Consider the following 17544-nt stretch of genomic DNA (forward strand, 5'->3'; position numbering starts at 1 on the left):
AGCTACAGAAAAAACCTGTCTTGAAAAACAGAAAACAAAAAATCCAAAAACCAAGAGCTGGCAAGATGGCTCACTGGGTAAAGGCTGCCAAGCCTGACGACCTGAGTTCAATCCCTAGCGCCCACATGGTAGGAGACAGTCTTCCCCAGCGACCCCGGCACCACTACCTTCTTCCCCATGAACTTTGCCATCGTAGTTATTGATCAGCTCCTCGATGAAAGTCTCATCTTCTTCCTTCACCTCGTCACCCATGTAGGGAATATTGCACAAAACCGTCTCATCTTCCACCTGCAGAAAACCAGACTGAGTCATGCCACAAGTCACCTGTCTCTCCTTTCCTATCCAAAGGAACATTTGCTGGGCTGTCCTTTCTTGGCCTCCCAGTCTCCTGAAAAAAACCTCTGTGGACACAGACTTTCCATGCATTTTAAAGACTAACCATTTTGTTTTGCCAACAAAACCTCAGACAAAAGGGACAACAGTACTCGCAGGGGAAGAAACAGTTTAATCAATATTAATGAATAATACTAAAAAAGAGAAGGGTGTTCAGTAGAGAACTGAGACATACACCAAAGCTAAGCACACACTCTATCACTAAGTTACACCCAGGGCCAACCCAGTCATTCTTAAATCCCCAAGGATCAGGTAAAATCACTCGCAAGTTCTACAAGACTCCCTCTTGTAGAGCTGTAACCGAGCTGGAGAGAGGATAAAGGACTGAATGAAGGCACCATTACCCACAGCACCTCTGTTCTCTCGGCTGCCTTCATAGCACCTTGCCATTAGAGGATTCCAAAAGACCTGCTCCAACAGCAGAGCCAACAGTCTGCTTAAGCCTCAAGTGTCTGATTCAGCCATATTTAACTGTGACTAATATTACAAAGTTAGGTCAAAGTAGTAAGAAAATTAGGAGTCTTGTTTTATCTCGTTAATTAAAGAAAAAAAACAGCAGAGGTTTTTGTTTGTCTGGTTGGTTGGGTTTTGGTTCTTTCGAGGCAGGGTTTCTCTGTAACAGCCCTGGTTTTCCTGGAACTTGCTCTGTAGACCAGGCTGGCCTCAAACTCACAGAGATCTGCCTGCCTCTGCCTCTCTAGTGGTGGGATTAAAGGCGTGTGCTACCACACCTAGCCCAGAAGTATGGTTTTTTTTTGTTTTTTTTTTTTTTGGTTTTTTTTTTTGGTTTTTCGAGACAGGGTTTCTCTGTGGTTTTGGAGCCTGTCCTGGAACTAGCTCTTATAGACCAGGCTGGTCTCAAACTCACAGAGATCCGCCTGCCTCTGCCTCCCAAGTGCTGGGATTAAAGGCGTGCGCCACCATCGCCCGGCCAGAAGTATGTTTTAAAGGCACCAAAATCTAACAGGATAAAGCAACCTGCAGTGTCTGTGTGTGTTGTGCACGTGCGAGTGTGCGTGCTGTGGGACACATATATGTGGAGGTGAAGGACAACTGGCAAGAGTCAGTTCTTTACTTCCTCCGTGGATCCTGGAGATACAACTCAGGCTGTCAGGCAGGTGGCAGGTGCCTGTACCTGCTGAGGCTCTCAGTGGCCTGTAATGGATATCATTTTAGAGTGAGTTACAATAACGCTCTGCTCTGGAGGTTCAAGCTTTGTGGAATGCCCTGACAATCTTGAGACTGACACAGACCAGCATGAAACGAGAATACAGTTTATACAACTGCCACGGTGTTTCCAACACATACCATGAAGTTCTGCTGGAGAGGGGACCAGGAATACATGATGGGAACCAGCGCAACAGTGTTCAGAGACCTCATCAACATGTTCTGGCTGGCAAAACCCGGGAAAATGCTCTCTATGGTACACTGAAAGAAAAGCAGTGACACAGAGAAGGAACGTAAGCACCCAAGCCAACACAATCAGCTGTGAACCCGCTGAGGGCTCCATGCCTATGATCCCAGCAGTGATGGCTCCATGCCTATGATCCCAGCACTGAAGCAGGAGAATTGCCGTGTGTTTGAGGTTAGGCTAGGCTACACAGTGAGTTTCAGGTCAGGCTAGGCTACAAAGCAAAACCAATAAAAACAAAACTATAAGAGACACCCTGTAAAGCCAGGCAGTTGTGCCACATGCCTTTAATTCTAGCATTCAGGAGGCAGAGGCAGAGGCAGGTGGATGTCTGAGTTTGAGGCCAGCCTGGTCTACAGACTGAGTTTCAGGACAACCAGAGCCACAGAGAATCCTGTCTTGAAGAGGAAAGAGAAAGAGAGACAGACAAAGCTTCTTATATGAAGGGAATTGTGGTAAATTCATATTTTGGTTATGATACAGACTTTTTGTGCTGTGTTTACTCAAGGAATAGGAAAGAAGAAACAAGCCTGAAAGCGATCATATTTGCGGCTCATTTCTGATTCTTTTATAATATATCTACACTCGCCGGGCGGTGGTGGCGCACGCCTTTAATCCCAGCACTCGGGAGGCAGAGACAGGCGGATCTCTGTGAGTTCGAGACCAGCCTGGTCTACAAGAGCTAGTTCCAGGACAGGCTCCAAAACCACAGAGAAACCCTATCTCAAAAAACCAAAAAAAAAAAAAATATATATATATATATATATATATCTACACTCTTCGGGGGACTCTGTTTAGAGCTGGTGAATTACAGTAAAGAATCAGTTACACAGAGAGAACCTGTCTTGAAAAAGTACAAAAACAAAAAAAAAGGGGGGGGGTGGGGAGAGACCCCTGTAGCTTCCTTCCAAAAAGATGCTGATGGTTTCTTTCTTTTCCCTCTCTTAAGGGGCAAGATTATAGACAAGTGTCCCATCCCAGTTACATGCAGAGAGATCCTAGGTTTCAGACGCCTAAGCAAGCACTCTACTGAGTCACACTACTATCGCTGAGTTCTTTTAAATCTTTTTAGATTTATTTTGAATTATGTATTTGAGTGTGTGTGTCTATACATGGGTGCAAATCAGTGTGGGTGTCTGCAGAGACTAGAAGTGTCAGATCCCTGGAGCTAAAGTTACAGGGGTTGGGAGTCACCAGAGTGGGTTCTGGGAAGTGAACTCAGGGCCTCTGCATGAGCAGTGTGTGCTCTTAACCACCGAGACATGTTTCTAAATTCTTCTAAGCTACCAAGCTGGTAAAGGGTGTTGGCAGCAGCTCCTAAGGGAACCTTCAAACTGACGACCTGTGGAAAGAGGAGCTGTCTCCTCCTTTTCACACCTGTGTCCCTCAGAGTTCAGCCCGATGCTTGTCATACTCAACAGATGCGCACTTCAACCGAAGTGTGGGTCCTCAAGTCCTAGGTCTTGACATCAGGACTTTTTTCTAAAAGATCTGAATTTTGAATATAGCTGCATAGGTGATGGGGCCCTCGCATGGGGAAGCAAAGTGGTATACAAATTAAGAGTTATGCCCGGTTTAGGGAAGGATCATTGATCTTATTACACTATTGGAGTTTTGTACTTAAAAATATTACCGGGCTGTCAAGATGGCTCATTAGGTAAAGAAGCTCACATCAAATCGGTGACCTAAGTTCAACCGGCAGGACCCACATGTGGAAGAAGAGAACTGACCTTTATGCATGATGACAAGCACACACACACACACACACACACACACACACACACACACACACACACGCATGTGAGCAAAATAAATAAATACATGCAATAAAAAATGAAAAGTAATACTTCTTTAAGAAGCTAGAATGCTTTTTGGTTGTTTGTTTTTCAAGATAGGGTTTCTTTGTGTAGCTCTGGCTGTTCCAGAACTTGCTATATAGACCAGGCTGGCCTCGAACTCACAGAGTTCCACCAACTTCTGCCTACTGAGTGCTTGGATTAAAGGCGTGTGCCACCACTGTCCAGTTACTTTTTTCTTTTAAGGATAGGCTGTCCAGTAGCCAGGATGACTTCAAGCTAACTGTGTAGCTGAGGCCAACCTCAAACTCCTTATTCTCCTGCCTCTACCTCCTGAAATAGGTTGTGAAAGCATGTGTCACTATGTCCAGCTAGAATGCACTATTTAATAAATTAGCAAGTGTATTTGTTCATAGTACGGCAGTCCATCTGGTAAGCACACTTCTCTCCATTACCTAGGCAATCATTTCCTAGTATCTAAGTTCATTAGATACACTAAGTACAGGATGTCATGTAGCTTTGAACACAACATCAAAGACAACAGACAGTAAATGTTTTTTCTATGAAAAAGCCACAATTATATCCAAGAATCGAGGAGGACAATAGTCGAAATGGTCAATTTTCAAGCTATATTTATAACTTCATGTTCAAGGAAAAGGAGGGCCAGCTTAGCACGCCCAAAGTACCTTTTTGAGAAAAGGGTGTCCACTCACAGGCTTCATCGGCTGGACGGGCTGCACTCGAAGTTTCTTCCATTCTTCATTGAGGATCTGGGTTTTTTCTTGAACCTTTGCAAAATTTGCCACATACAAAGCCTAGCAAAGCCAAGGAAGAGACCATCAAGAGTCAGTGCAGGTCTCGAAGGAGAAACCCCAGAGCCCGTACTTTGGAGACATGCACAGAGCATACAATCTTGCTCTTGGGAACCATTTTTACCTTTGCACCCATATTTGCCTGAAGCCGTTTGAGCTGCCGAAGCCGCATATACTCGGATTTCACTTTTCTTTTCCAGTAGGTGATGCATTTGGAAGTTGGGGGACTTGTAATATCCATTTTCCTGGACTCAGAGAGACAGATATGACACACAGCACTTGATTACATGGAAAGGAACATATTCTCTAACTCAATGAACAAGGTCAATCATGTGTCTATTCTCATTAAATTTATGTATAAAAATGTACATCTGAAAACCCAAAATATATGAGTTTAAAATTTCAACTGAAAACAGTGAAAAATGTGAGCGCCTATCCTCCTTTAGTGGCTGCTTTACACCTAGTACAGGAGCAGCACGGTGTGGCTCATTCGCAGAGATCCATTTAACGTGTGTGACTCTAGGTTCTAGCCTCAGCACCACAACAAAAACAAAAAGACTGTAGGGTATTACAGTGAATGTAATCTCATCACTTGGGCGACAGAGCAGGAGAATCAGGAGTTCAAGGTTGGCCTGTTCCACACAGCAAACCTGTCTCAAAATATCAAAACTGAGCCGGGCGATGGTGGCGCACGCCTTTAATCCCAGCACTCGGGAGGCAGAGGCAGGCGGATCTCTGTGAGTTCGAGGCCAGCCTGGTCTACAAGAGCTAGTTCCAGAACAGGCTCCAAAGCTACAGAGAAACCCTGTCTCGAAAAACCTAAAAAAAAAAAAAAAAAAAAATCAAAACTGAATGAAGCTGGGCAGTGGTAGTGCACATCTTTAATCCCAGCACTCAGGAAGCAGAGGCAGGCAGATCTCTTGTGAATTTGAGGTCAGTCTGCTCTACAAAGTGAGTTCCAGGACAGCTAAGGCTACATTGAGAAATTCGGTCTGGAAAAACAGAAACAGACAAACAAACAAAAAACTAAAAACAATAACACAAAACAAAACAGATGATGATGCTCAGTGGCAGAATACTTGCCTGGCAAAAACAACACCCTGAGTTCAATACTCAGGCAAAGGCAATCAATACGGCTGCCTCCCAGTTATTAGGAACTTATTTAGTTAGTTATTTATTTTGGACACATGGATGGATACCTAGTCACTAAATTCAAAATGTTTAAGGATTTATTCTTATTATTTTTAATTACATGTATGTATGGGTCTGTGCATGTGCTAGTGCCTGTGTTTTTTCAGAGTATTCAGACTCTAAGCTGGAGACACAAGCGGTTGTGAACAGCCTGATATGAATGCTGGAGCCAAACCTACTCCTGTTAGAGTTACAAGCACAACTAGCTACCTGCAATTTCAGTTCCATGGTATCCAATACCCTCTTCTGGCCTCCAAGGCAAAGACACGCAGGCAAAACACTCATACACATAAATAAACAAATCTCTTAAAAAGAAAAGAGGAAATTTTTTATGATTTATTTTTTTTCTGTGCATTGTGGTTGGGTCTGTTTGAGGGTGTCAGATTCCCTGGAACTGGATGGAACTGGAGTTACAGACAGTTGAAAGTTGCCATGTGGGTGCTGGGAATTGACACCAGGTCCTCTAGCAGACCAGCCAGAGCTCTTAACGGCTGAGCCATCTGTCCAGCCCCAAAGAGAGGGGGAATGTTTTAACCAAATCCAAGTTCATCTCACAAGTTTATTAGAAGATCCGCCTACAGTACAAACTATCTAAACTACACCATGACAACAGAATAATCTCATCTGCAAGTCAGCAGCAGGCCTACAGACACAGACTACACTGTAACTTTCCTTTGACGGTAGGGGTTGAACTACAGACACTGATCACACTGTAACTTTCCTTTGACGGTAGGGGTTGAACTACAGACACTGATCACACTAACTTTCCTTTGACGGTAGGGGTTGAACTACAGACACTGATCACACTGTAACTTTCCTCTGACGGTAGGGGTTGAACTACAGACACTGATCACACTGTAACTTTCCTTTGACGGTAGGGGTTGAACGACAGTTGAATATTTAGAGGATTTAGTGTGATATGCTCTACTTACCTCACGGAATGCAGCTGGAAATGTTGGATTTTATAATGTGCCTCTGTTCTTCAAAAGAACTGCAAGACCTAAGGGTAAAAGAAGTTTTCAGCTTTGCAAGAGAATAAAAACTGAATTTATTGAATCGGTGCAGCATGCTCAAATACTAAGTCCCTGGGTAGGATGCTCCCCAGCACTAGAAGACTTCAGGGTCTCTGCTACTATTCTGCATACTAAGTCAAGTCGTAAAAATGTTTGACACCTTTTGTTTTGTTTTTGGAGACAGTGTTTCTCTGTAGATCAGTTCAGGCTGTCCCAGAACTGGGTTGTAGACCAGGAGCCTTGAACTCAGAGAGCCATCTGCCTCTGCCTCCTGAGTGCTGAGATTAAAGGCTACCACCACCCAGCTAGATGCTTGAAACTATTTAGAAAGTCACTTATATTCAAAATTCCATCCTCCTGGGTCGAGAGTTAGCTCTGTTCTTGCAGAGGACGTCCATAGGCACCAAAGCACACCTGGGGCATATACACACATGCAGACAAAGCCACCTATCCTAGCCGGGTTGTGGTGGCCCATGCCTTTAATCCCAGCTCTCTGGAGGCAGATCTCTGTGAATTCGAGGCCAGCCTGGTCTACAAGAGCTAGTTACAGGACAGGCTCCAAAGCCACAGAGAATCCTGTCTCGAAAAAGTGAAAAAAAAAAAAAATTCTATCCTTCCAATGACATGTTTTTCCATAATCCCCAAGCTTCTAATTTCTTACCTAATTTTTAAGTTTAGACAGCAGGTAGACCTAAAACATTAAATTTATGTACAAGTCAATAAAATCTAATCTTAGTCTACTATTAACTAGTTAAGCTTGTTAGAGATCTACTTATTTTTTCTAAGATTTAGTTAATTTCATTTTATGTGTATGACTGTTTTGTCTACAAGTATGTATATGCACCATGTGTGTGCACTGTCGAGTCAGATCCCTATGACTGGAGCTTCAGATGCTTGTGAGGCACCATGTGGGAGCTGGGAGTTCAACCTAGGCAGTCTGAACGAGCAAGTGCTCTTAACCTCTGAGCCATCTCTCCAGCCCTGAGAACTACTTCTATTCACTTAGCCAAACATTTTAAGTCTCAAAAATCATTTCAAGGAGAGCTAATATTCAAAATGGAAACTAGAGGTTTCAGAATGTGCGTGGGAGAGAGAGTAGTGAGATATGTAGTCTTACGTAGTCAAGACTAGCCTCGAACTCTTGATTCTCCTGCCTTAGTCTCAACAGGGCTGGGGTTTTAGGTGTCCACCACCACATCCAGCTTTATGAAACAAAGCCTAAAGTTACAGGTCAACCTTGCTTCTTGGAGGCCATCCTGGACACCTTTTAAAAAAATACATTAAATAAAAAAAGTGCTGGGACTAAGATGTACATCAATACAAGTAATGCTAGTAGTTGTTCTACTATTTGTGTATGTGATTTTTATTTTTAAGGTTTTCTATTTAATTTCCAATTATGTAAGTGGGGGAGTGGTTGTACATGTGCATGTGGTGCCCCACAGAAGGAGACAGATCCCTGGAGCTGGAGTTACAGGTGGTTGTGAGCCACCTGGTTTGGGTACAGGAGACTCAATTCAGGTCCTCCTAAAGGGTTGTTAGTGTTCTTAACCACGGCACCATCTTGCCTGCCCCTTAAGAGTTATTTCTATTTATGGGTCTGTATAAGTACACACAACAGGTGTGCAGGTCCTCATACAGGCAAAGAGTTTTGGAACCCCTGGAGGTGGAGTTACAAGTGAACATAAGTCACCCAATGTGGGTGCTGGGAACCAAACTCAGGTCCTCTGCAGGAGCAGCGAGCATTTCTTCAGTCCCAGGCAAAATTTAAAGCCAATGTTTTATTTGTTTGTTTGTTTTCAAAACAGGGTTTCTTTGTGTAGTCCTGGCTGTTCTGGAACTAGCTCTGGAGACCAGGCTGACCTCAAATTCACAAGAGATCCACCAGCCTGTGTCTCCCTGTCTTCGAGTGCTGGGATTAAAGGGACATGCTACCATCAACCTGCTAAATTGATAAAATTTTATTTAAGGATTTTACATGTTGTGATTTTTTCCCCCACTTCTCATGAAGTTCACTATAGTCTCTTTTTTTTTTTTTTTTTTTTGATTTTTCGAGACAGGGTTTCTCCGTAGCTTTTGGTTCCTGTCCTGGAACTAGCTCTTGTAGACCAGGCTGGACTCGAACTCACAGAGATCCGCCTGCCTCTGCCTCCTGAGTGCTGGGATTAAAGGCGTGCGCCACCACCGCCAGGCTCACTATAGTCTCTTAAAGTTCAAAATTTTTCCAAATCACCTTTTTTGTTTTGTTGTTTGAGACAGGGTCTTTCTTGCAGCCCTGGCTGGACTACAACTCATTATATGGTCCAGGCTGGCCCTGACCTTAGATCTGCCTGCCTCTGTCTCCTAAAGGCTGGGATTAAAGAGGCATGTGTAAAGAAGAAACAGCACATGATTTTCAAGTTTGGGTTTATCTCTAGCTGAATTATGGACATTCTGACAACTCTAGAGTTCCCTATCTGAAATCTCCAGCATCTAATTCCTTAAAGGCATTAACTTCAGGACAGGTTGACTGTCTGGTTCTCAACTGTCGACACCCTAAGTTGATCTACTTTTTTTGGTTTTATTTTTTGAGACAAAATCTGACATAATCCAGGCTGTCCTTGGACTCCCTATGTAGCTAAGGGTGACTTTGAGTTCCAGGTTCTTCTGCCTCCACCTCTAAGTGTAGGGATTGTGTGAGTCACCACACAGGGTTTATCTCTTTTGCCCCGAACAAACTAAGTAACAGCTCGCTCCAGAAAATGAAAAACTACTTCAAACCAGACGGGACTGGCTAACTCAGAAACCCTAGATCATCTCTACTGAGACACAAATGTGATTTACAATTCGATGAGACACCACAGCCTCCTTTAACAAAAGTAGTTTTCTCACTGTTTTTATTCTTTTTTTTTTTTTTTTTTTTTTTTTTTTGGTTTTTCGAGACAGGGTTTCTCTGTGGTTTTGGAGCCTGTCCTGAAACTAGCTCTTGTAGACCAGGCTGGTCTCGAACTCACAGAGATCCGCCTGCCTCTGCCTCCCAAGTGCACTGTTTTTATTCTTCAGCCATCTTTCCTCCCATCCTGAACCCATCCTCTACTAAAAACAACAACAAAGGGGCTGGAGAGATGGCTCAGAGGTTAGGAGCATTGCCTGCTCTTCCAAAGGTCCTGAGTTCATTTCCTAGCAACCGTATGGTGGCTCACAACCATCTGTAATGGGGTCTGGTGTCCTCTTCTGGCCTGCAGACATACACACAGATAAAATATTGTATACATTATATGTATGTATGTATGTATAAAACAACAACAAGGACAGGTCTTGCTTTGTTGGCCTTGAACTCAAGATGTTTTCAAAGTAGTCTTCCAAATGTAAAGATTATAGGAACAAACACTCAATACTTTGAAATAGTAAGCTCAGAACAGACCACCTTATCCAGCTGAAATTGGAGATCAGTTCAGTAATGGGAAGAACTTACTGGACCAAGGCTGCTGACAGTGCTTACTTACGGTGGTGGTAATGGGAGAGTGGGAGCGCTGGCTGTGGTGCCAGGGGAGGGAGCGCTGGCTGTGGTGCCAGGGGGTGGGGGTGGGAGCCATGGTTGTGGTGCCAGGGGTGGGGGTGGGAGCCATGGTTGTGGTGCCAGGGGTGGGGGTGGGAGTGATGGCTGTGGTGCCAGGGGGTGGGGGTGGGAGCCATGGTTGTGGTGCCAGGGGGTGGGGGTGGGAGCCATGGTTGTGGTGCCGGGGGGTGGGGGTGGGAGCCATGGTTGTGGTGCCGGGGGTGGGGGTGGGAGTGATGGCTGTGGTGCCAGGGGGTGGGAGCCATGGTTGTGGTGCCGGGGGTGGGGTGAGAGTGATGGCTGTGGTGCCAGGGGGTAGGAGTGATGGCTGTGGTGCCAGGGGTTGGGGGTGGGAGCGAAGGCTGTAGTAAGGAGGTATATTGTTTAGATTTCTTAGAGGAAATGGCCATAGAAAAATGCAGTGTTTCCATTAAGGAAGAGGCCTTAACTGAAATGCTGTCTCCTACCTGCAGTCCGCTAAGAGACGACAGTAATAGATTAATCCAACAATTAAGTTACCACTTCTAATTTTTGTCAAGTGTTTTATTTGACAAGGAGTATACACACACACATGAAAATTTCCCTAAGTTTTAACTAATCATTATGCAAAATAAATCACACTTCCTCCTTTTACAATTTATGTGATATCTGAGTGTCCATGAGCCAGTATTTATTTCACTTGGCTTCTTAATGGGTCTTCTATCTCTCTAAACGCTTTTTTGGCAGATGACTCTCACAGAATGTAGAAAGAAATGGAAAATACTGTACGGGGACACAAGTATGACTGAGAAACACAAAACACTCGAGAGCGCTGGAGAGATGCTCAGCAGTTAAGAGCACTGGCTGCTGTTCAAAAGGACCCGAGTCCTACTCCCAGAGCCCACATGGTGGCTCACAACCATCTCTAACTCCAGTCCCAGGACATCTGCTGCCCTTTTCTGGCCTGCACAAGCACCAGACAAAGCACCCATACACATAAAATAAAAATAAAATTAAAAACAAAACACAACACTTGAAGTACAGCTACATGATAGCACGCAGCTGGACTGGACTTAGTGGTTATCACAACAAAGTCAGAAACAAAGTCTGGTGCCCTCTTCTGGCCTTCAGGCATACACACAGACAGAATATTGTATACATAATAAATATTTTTAAAAAATTTAAGCTGGGCGTTGGTGGCGCACGCCTTTAATCCCAGCACTCGGGAGGCAGAGGCAGGTGGATCTCTGTGAGTTCGAGGCCAGCCTGGTCTACAAAGGGAGTTCCAGGACAGGTTCCAAAGCCACAGAGAAACCCTGCCTCGAAAAACCAAAAAAAAAACCAAAAAAAAAAAAAAAAAAAAAAAAGAAACAAAGAAAAGCAAACGAACAACTGAGCATTTGGAACAGGTTTGGAGATTAATGGTATCATCCACCTTAGGCAAAGGAGACAGTGCATTAAAAATGTTTCTATTAGTGTTTTCTATAATTATTTACAGACGTCAATCACCACTTACATTTCAGTTAGGTATTAGAAGTCTTTCGTTATTGTCATTGCACACAGAAGACAACACAGAACACTCTGGCTGGGGCTTAAGTCTTCATATAATTAACGTCAGTTCCGCAGGAAAACTCAACAAAGAACAGCATTTCAATCACATGCACAAAGAACCCAGCATATCAATGCAAATGAAACACAATAAAGGGCTAGGGCTGTGGCTCGGCGGCTAAGACCATTTGCTGCCTTTTTGTTTGTTTGGTTGGTTTTTGGTTTTTCAAGGAAGGGTTTCTCAGTGTAGTCTTGGCTGTCCTGAAACTCAGAGACCAGGCCTGCCTCTGCCTCTTGAGTGTGGGATTAAAAGCGTGCACACGCCCCCCCCCCATCATCTGCTGCTTTTTCAGAGGTCCTGAGTTCAGTTCCCAGCACCCACACAACCACCTCTAACTCCAGCTCCAGAAGATCTGACACCCTCTTCTGGTCTCCAAGGACACCCGCACTCACACACACACACACAAACAGTTAAAAATAAAAATAAATCTTAGCTCTCACACTGCAGATAGGAATACAACGTTTGTAAAGGTGCTTGCTGCCAAGCCTGACAACCCAAGTTTCACCACCTAACCAACACGGTGGAGAGAAAACTACTCCAGAAATATGCCCTCTGACCTCAAGTGTGCACACAAAGAAAAACAAAGGGCAAAGTGAAACATATGGTTACTACACAACCTGCCACAGAAGAAAAATGGAAACAAAGACTACATCTGGCCTTTCACTATTTTAATAATAATCTAGTTCATAAGCAAAGTAAGCACAGCTTTGGAGCCATACAGCACTACAGCTTTTAAATTTTTCCATCTTGTTTTTAATTAATATAAATTTTATTTATGGTTGTTCTACATGTATGTATATGTGCCATGGGAGAGCCTGGTGCCCTAAGAATTTATAAGACAGTGCTGGATCCCTTGAAACTGGAGTTATGGCCCATGTGGGTCCTAGGAACTAAATCAGGATCCTCTACAAAAGCAACACTCTTTAACAGCTGAGCAATCTCTCCAGCCCCTTCTTCTCTCATTCTCAATTCATAATGGAAATGGGAAGTAGAGCTAAATTTTCATATGAAAATTAGCCCCGAGACAAGGAACACAATGGAACAGAACCTTTAATTAAGATAGTAAGCATATTTTGTATTTATCTAGGTGTGTCCAACCTGTGGCCCAAAGGTTGTCTGCATTCCAGGATAGTTATGAATGAACCCAACTTGTTTGTAGATGACAGTGTCAAGTAGTAAGGTCAAAAGGTTTAACACCATAACATTCATCTACTCCTCTAAAGTAATTACATATGATAAGGTTAGTTACTGAGAACAGGTCTCTATTGTTACTTTTGAAAAACAGGATCTTGTGAGTGCAAGGCCAGCTTGGTCTACAGAGTGAGTTCCAGGACAACCAGGGCTACACAGAGAAACCCAGTCTTGAAAAACCAAAATAATAATAATTTGCCAGGCTGGCGAGATGGCTCAGCAGTTAAGAGCACTGGCTGCTCTACCAAGGGTCCTGAGTTCAATTCCCAGCAAGTACATGGTGGCTCACAACCATCTGTAATGAGATCTGGTACCCTCTTCTGGCCTGCAGGTATACACACAGGCCGAACATTGTATACATAATAAATAAATCTTTAAAACAAAACTAAACAAAAACAAAAACAGGATCTTAACCTGGGTATGTTGGAGTACACACCTTTAGTCGTAGCCCTTGGGAAGCAGAGGCAAGTGTATCTCTGAGTTTGAGGCCAGCCTGGTCTACAGAGTGAGTTCCAGGACAGCCAGGGCTGCTACACAAAGAAACCCTGTCTCAAAAAAAAAAAGAAAAGGAAGAAAAGAAAAGAAAAGAAACCCATGACCCTAAGGACTGGAGCGCTGGAGTCCCAAATGATGACCTACTGAAACAAAAGGCAGGAACCTGACACATACATGCACAAAAAGCAAACAAACAAAACAATCTGGGGCTTTACAGATTGGAAGCAATTTTTTTAGCAGCAGGCTTGGGTCTGTTTGTTGTCTGAAGTGCTGGGGATCAACTCCAGGAGCTGGGTACTCTAACACAGACCTCCGGTCCCTGACAGGCTTTCCTTCCTGAGTCATCCCCCAGTCTCACACTATAAAGCACCACAGCACAAGGCTTTCTGAAAGTAAGATTTCAACGTGAATTCCAGCCTCCCCAGTCTAGCGCTGTGACCAGCATCACGGAGAGGAATTTTACACTTCGGTTTGAAAGCGGTGCTTTCGGCGTCAAGTTGCATGACTGGCCTGCGTGTGCCTGTCAGTGGCAGAACTGGGAACCCGTATTTTCTCACTCTCTATGTACTCAACACATGGTGTAGCAGGCACTCACCAGGTGCTGGGTACTGCTTTTGGTGCTTGGGGTGCAAGGGTAAGTAAAACACACAAACATCTCTTTAGGTTGATTCACGAGGTCTATAATACACATAGTAAGCATAAACCTTTTTTTTTATTTATTTTTTTTTTTTGGTTTTTTCGAGACAGGGTTTCTCTGTAGCTTTGGAACCTGTCCTGGAACTCCCTTTGTAGACCAGGCTGGCCTCGAACTCACAGAGATCCACCTGCCTCTGCCTCCCGAGTGCTGGGATTAAAGGCGTGCGCCACCAACGCCCAGCTTAAATTTTTTAAAAATATTTATTATGTATACAATATTCTGTCTGTGTGTATGCCTGAAGGCCAGAAGAGGGCACCAGACCCCATTACAGATGGTTGTGAGCCAACATGTGGTTGCTGGGAATTGAACTCAGGACCTTTGGAAGAGCAGGCAATGCTCTTAACCTCAGAGCCATCTCTCCAGCTCCCTTTTTTTAAAATTTTATTTATTATGTATATAGTGTTCTGGGTACAAGATCTTATTATAGATGGTTGTGAGCCATCATGTGGTTGCTGGGAATTGAACTCAGGACCTCCAGAACAACAGTCAGTTCTCTTAACCTCTGAGCCATCTCTCCAGCCCAGACCTTTTTTTTTTTTTTTGGTTTTTTGAGACAGGGTTTCTCTGTGGTTTTGGAGCCTGTCCTGGAACTAGCTCTTGTAGACCAGGCTGGTCTCAAACTCACAGAGATCCGCCTGCCTCTGCCTCCCAAGTGCTGGGATTAAAGGCGTGCACCACCACCGCCTGGCTGACCTTTTTTTTTTTTAAGTTTGTTTTCACAACAGAATTGTTCTGCATGACGGCCCTGGCTGTCCTGGACCTCTGTGTAGGCCAGGCTGCTCTGGAACTCAAGAGATCTACTTGCTTCCGCCTCCCAAATGCTGGGATCAAAGAGGTGTGTGATGAGGTGCAGCCCCAAACATAAATCTTGACAATAACATTACTGCATTTTTTTTTTCTTTTGAGACAAATTCTCACTATAATGCTCTGGTTATCCTTGAACTGGCATTCTTCTGCCTCTGCCACAGACCACCACCAGTGCTGGGATTAAAGGTGTGGCACCATATCCTTCACAATGCTGCGTTTTTACAGATGGTTCCTCCATGTTTACATATTTTTGTGGTTGTCTTGAGACAGGGTTTTATGAAGGCCAGGCTAGCCTTAACAAGGCTGGCCTTGAACTCTTACACCTCCTTCGGTTCAAGGTCCACATCATCACAACCAGATTTCACGCTTCTATGCTATTAAATTCTTCACTCCTAACATACACCTGGTCCCATGGAAGCTGATCGTCCCCTGTGCAGTTTCACACCTGGGTTTCCACGGCTGAAAATAGGTTTCTCAAAAATAACAAAGTTCTGGCAGAGTACATAGCTTCTCAGGCTGGAAAAACATTCAATACCCCTTCCTTATCTCCCATCCCCCAAAGCTAACATCCATCTGCATCCGTTTTCTTTTTTGCGCCCCACCACCTACATCTTCTCAGTGGTTATTTTTTTCACCAAAATAAGTTCATCCCACAGGCTGGAAAGATGGCTGAGCGGTTAAGGACACTTGTTGCTCTTGCAGAGAACACGGGTTCAGTTCCCTGCACCACCATGGTACATAACTTCCAATTCCAAGGGATTCAATGCCCTCTTCTTATCTCTGGTACCAGGCACACACGTAGTGCACACACATACACACAGGCAAAACCTTCACGCACATAAAATAATAAAACAGATTCCTCTAAAGTTTTGTTCCACATTTACTTCCTGACAAGTATGTTCCAAATACAACACCTTGCCTTTCACATTCAGGGCATGTTCATCTAAATCGTTTTGATTCTCCAGAGAAATATGGGGACGGGAGAGACAACCCCAGTTTGATGGTGAATCTTCACTCAAACCCGGAACTGGTGGGAGGCGGATTAGACCAGCGGCGACAAGCTCCGGAGCAAGATGCTGTGGAGGCGCCGCAGGACCCTGGGAATCTCTAACCCTTACACTTGGGCGCCTTAAGAGCCTCGCTCACCTCGCCGTCGTCTCGGCCTGGCCAACTCCTCCTCAACATCACCCAAAGCAAGCTCAAACCGGGCCTCTGGCCCTCCTGGTGACTAGAGTCAGGGTGCGCGGCAGGCGCCACGACCCACCCAGGCTCCAGCGAGCGACACCAGCCGGGCCCGCCCCCGGCGCGCCTCCTCCGCAACGCGGCCCCCAGCAGCCCAGCACGCGCTCGCCGGGGTGCCAGCACACTCGCGACAGCACCCTTCGTCGCGCTGCCCCCGGGCCAGGCAATAGTGTGCCCTCGGCTTCCTCTCAGTCCCCTCATCCCTCCGTCTCTTCTGCCCTGAGAACCCGGCGCCGCAGCACGCAGAGACCGAGCCCCACCGCCCAGCCCGGGCTTGTTTACTCACTTACCCTCCATCCTGAGACGCAGGAACCCGCAGTTAGGACGCCTGCGCGCTTCGGCCACGCCCCTGCGCCGCGGCCCCGCCTCGCGCAACCCCCCCCCCCCACACACACACACACACACACCTCCTTGGCGCGTGCGCATTCAGCGCGTGGGTCACCTAGGCTCCCTTCTTCGCAGGTGAGTGTTTGGCTAAGTCCGTGCCGCGCTAGCCCGACACGTTCCTAGGTGGCGCTGTCAGAGGATAGCAAATCATCCTGGAACCACGGATACCTTTTTGAAGACGTTATTCAGCAGCGCACCATCCCCGGTTTAGACAAGTCATCTTAAGTTTTTGAAGCCAGCCTAGAATGTCTTCATTCTGATGCCTCCCATCTACCTACACACACCCCACAAATACCAATGGACTCTAAGTTCTTGTTTTATTCCTACTTGATTGCCCTATTTCTGTCAGTCTCCCCTTCACTTAAAAATATATAACCTTGTATCAACATATTTCCCCACAGAGCTGGAGCGTTGGATGGGGGTTAAGAACACTGCTTTTCTTTTTTTTTTTTTTAAAGATTTTATTTATTATGTATACAATACAATGTGCTGCCCCCATGTATGACTGCAGGCCAGAAAAGGGCACCATATCTCATTGTAGATGGTTGTGAGCCACCATGTGGGTGCTGGGACTTGAACTCAGCACCTCTGGAAGAATAGTCAGCATCCTTAACCTCTGGGCCATCTCTCCAGCCCAGAACATTGCTTTTCTAAAGGACCCAGGTTCAATTCCCAGCACCCACAGTACCCAGGCTCACAGCCACTTGCAATTCCAGGCCCAGGGGTTTCAACACCTTCTGGCCTCCAGTTAGCGGCTCACAAGTGATGCACAGACATACAGAAAAGCAAAATATTACAAATATATTAAAGGCTAGGCTTAAAGGCATGCATTACTACATCTAGATTCAATAATTTCTTTTAAACCTCTCTAGAAGATTTTTTTTTTCGAGACAGGATTTTTCTGTGTAGTTTTGGAGCCTGTTCTGGAACTCCCTCTGTAGACCAGGCTGGCCTGGAAATCACAGAGATCCACCTGCCTCTGCCAC

General features: G+C 45.0%; 1 protein-coding gene across 4 annotated transcripts in view; it reads right to left on the reverse strand.

Annotated features, from left to right (window-relative positions):
- Ezh1 (enhancer of zeste 1 polycomb repressive complex 2 subunit) overlaps window positions 1-16519 on the reverse strand; it is a 37219-nt gene extending 20700 nt beyond the window's left edge. Inside the window, exons 1-6 of one of the 4 annotated variants that reach the window (XM_057774627.1) lie at window positions 16462-16519; window positions 6536-6603; window positions 4537-4662; window positions 4287-4415; window positions 1702-1821; window positions 168-288 (exon numbers count right to left, since the gene is read on the reverse strand). In XM_057774627.1, the coding sequence (XP_057630610.1) occupies window positions 168-288; window positions 1702-1821; window positions 4287-4415; window positions 4537-4653 (487 nt within the window). In that variant the 5' untranslated portion in view covers window positions 4654-4662; window positions 6536-6603; window positions 16462-16519. Of the gene's footprint in view, window positions 1-167; window positions 289-1701; window positions 1822-4286; window positions 4416-4536; window positions 4663-6535; window positions 6604-16075; window positions 16416-16461 lie in introns of those variants that run through there. The other 3 variants (XM_057774625.1, XM_057774626.1, XM_057774628.1) reach the window with 3 other exon arrangements.
- Between the last annotated feature and the right edge of the window lie 1025 nt (window positions 16520-17544).

Source organism: Chionomys nivalis, chromosome 7 (assembly GCF_950005125.1).
Source record: "Chionomys nivalis chromosome 7, mChiNiv1.1, whole genome shotgun sequence".
Taxonomy (NCBI): domain Eukaryota; kingdom Metazoa; phylum Chordata; class Mammalia; order Rodentia; family Cricetidae; genus Chionomys; species Chionomys nivalis.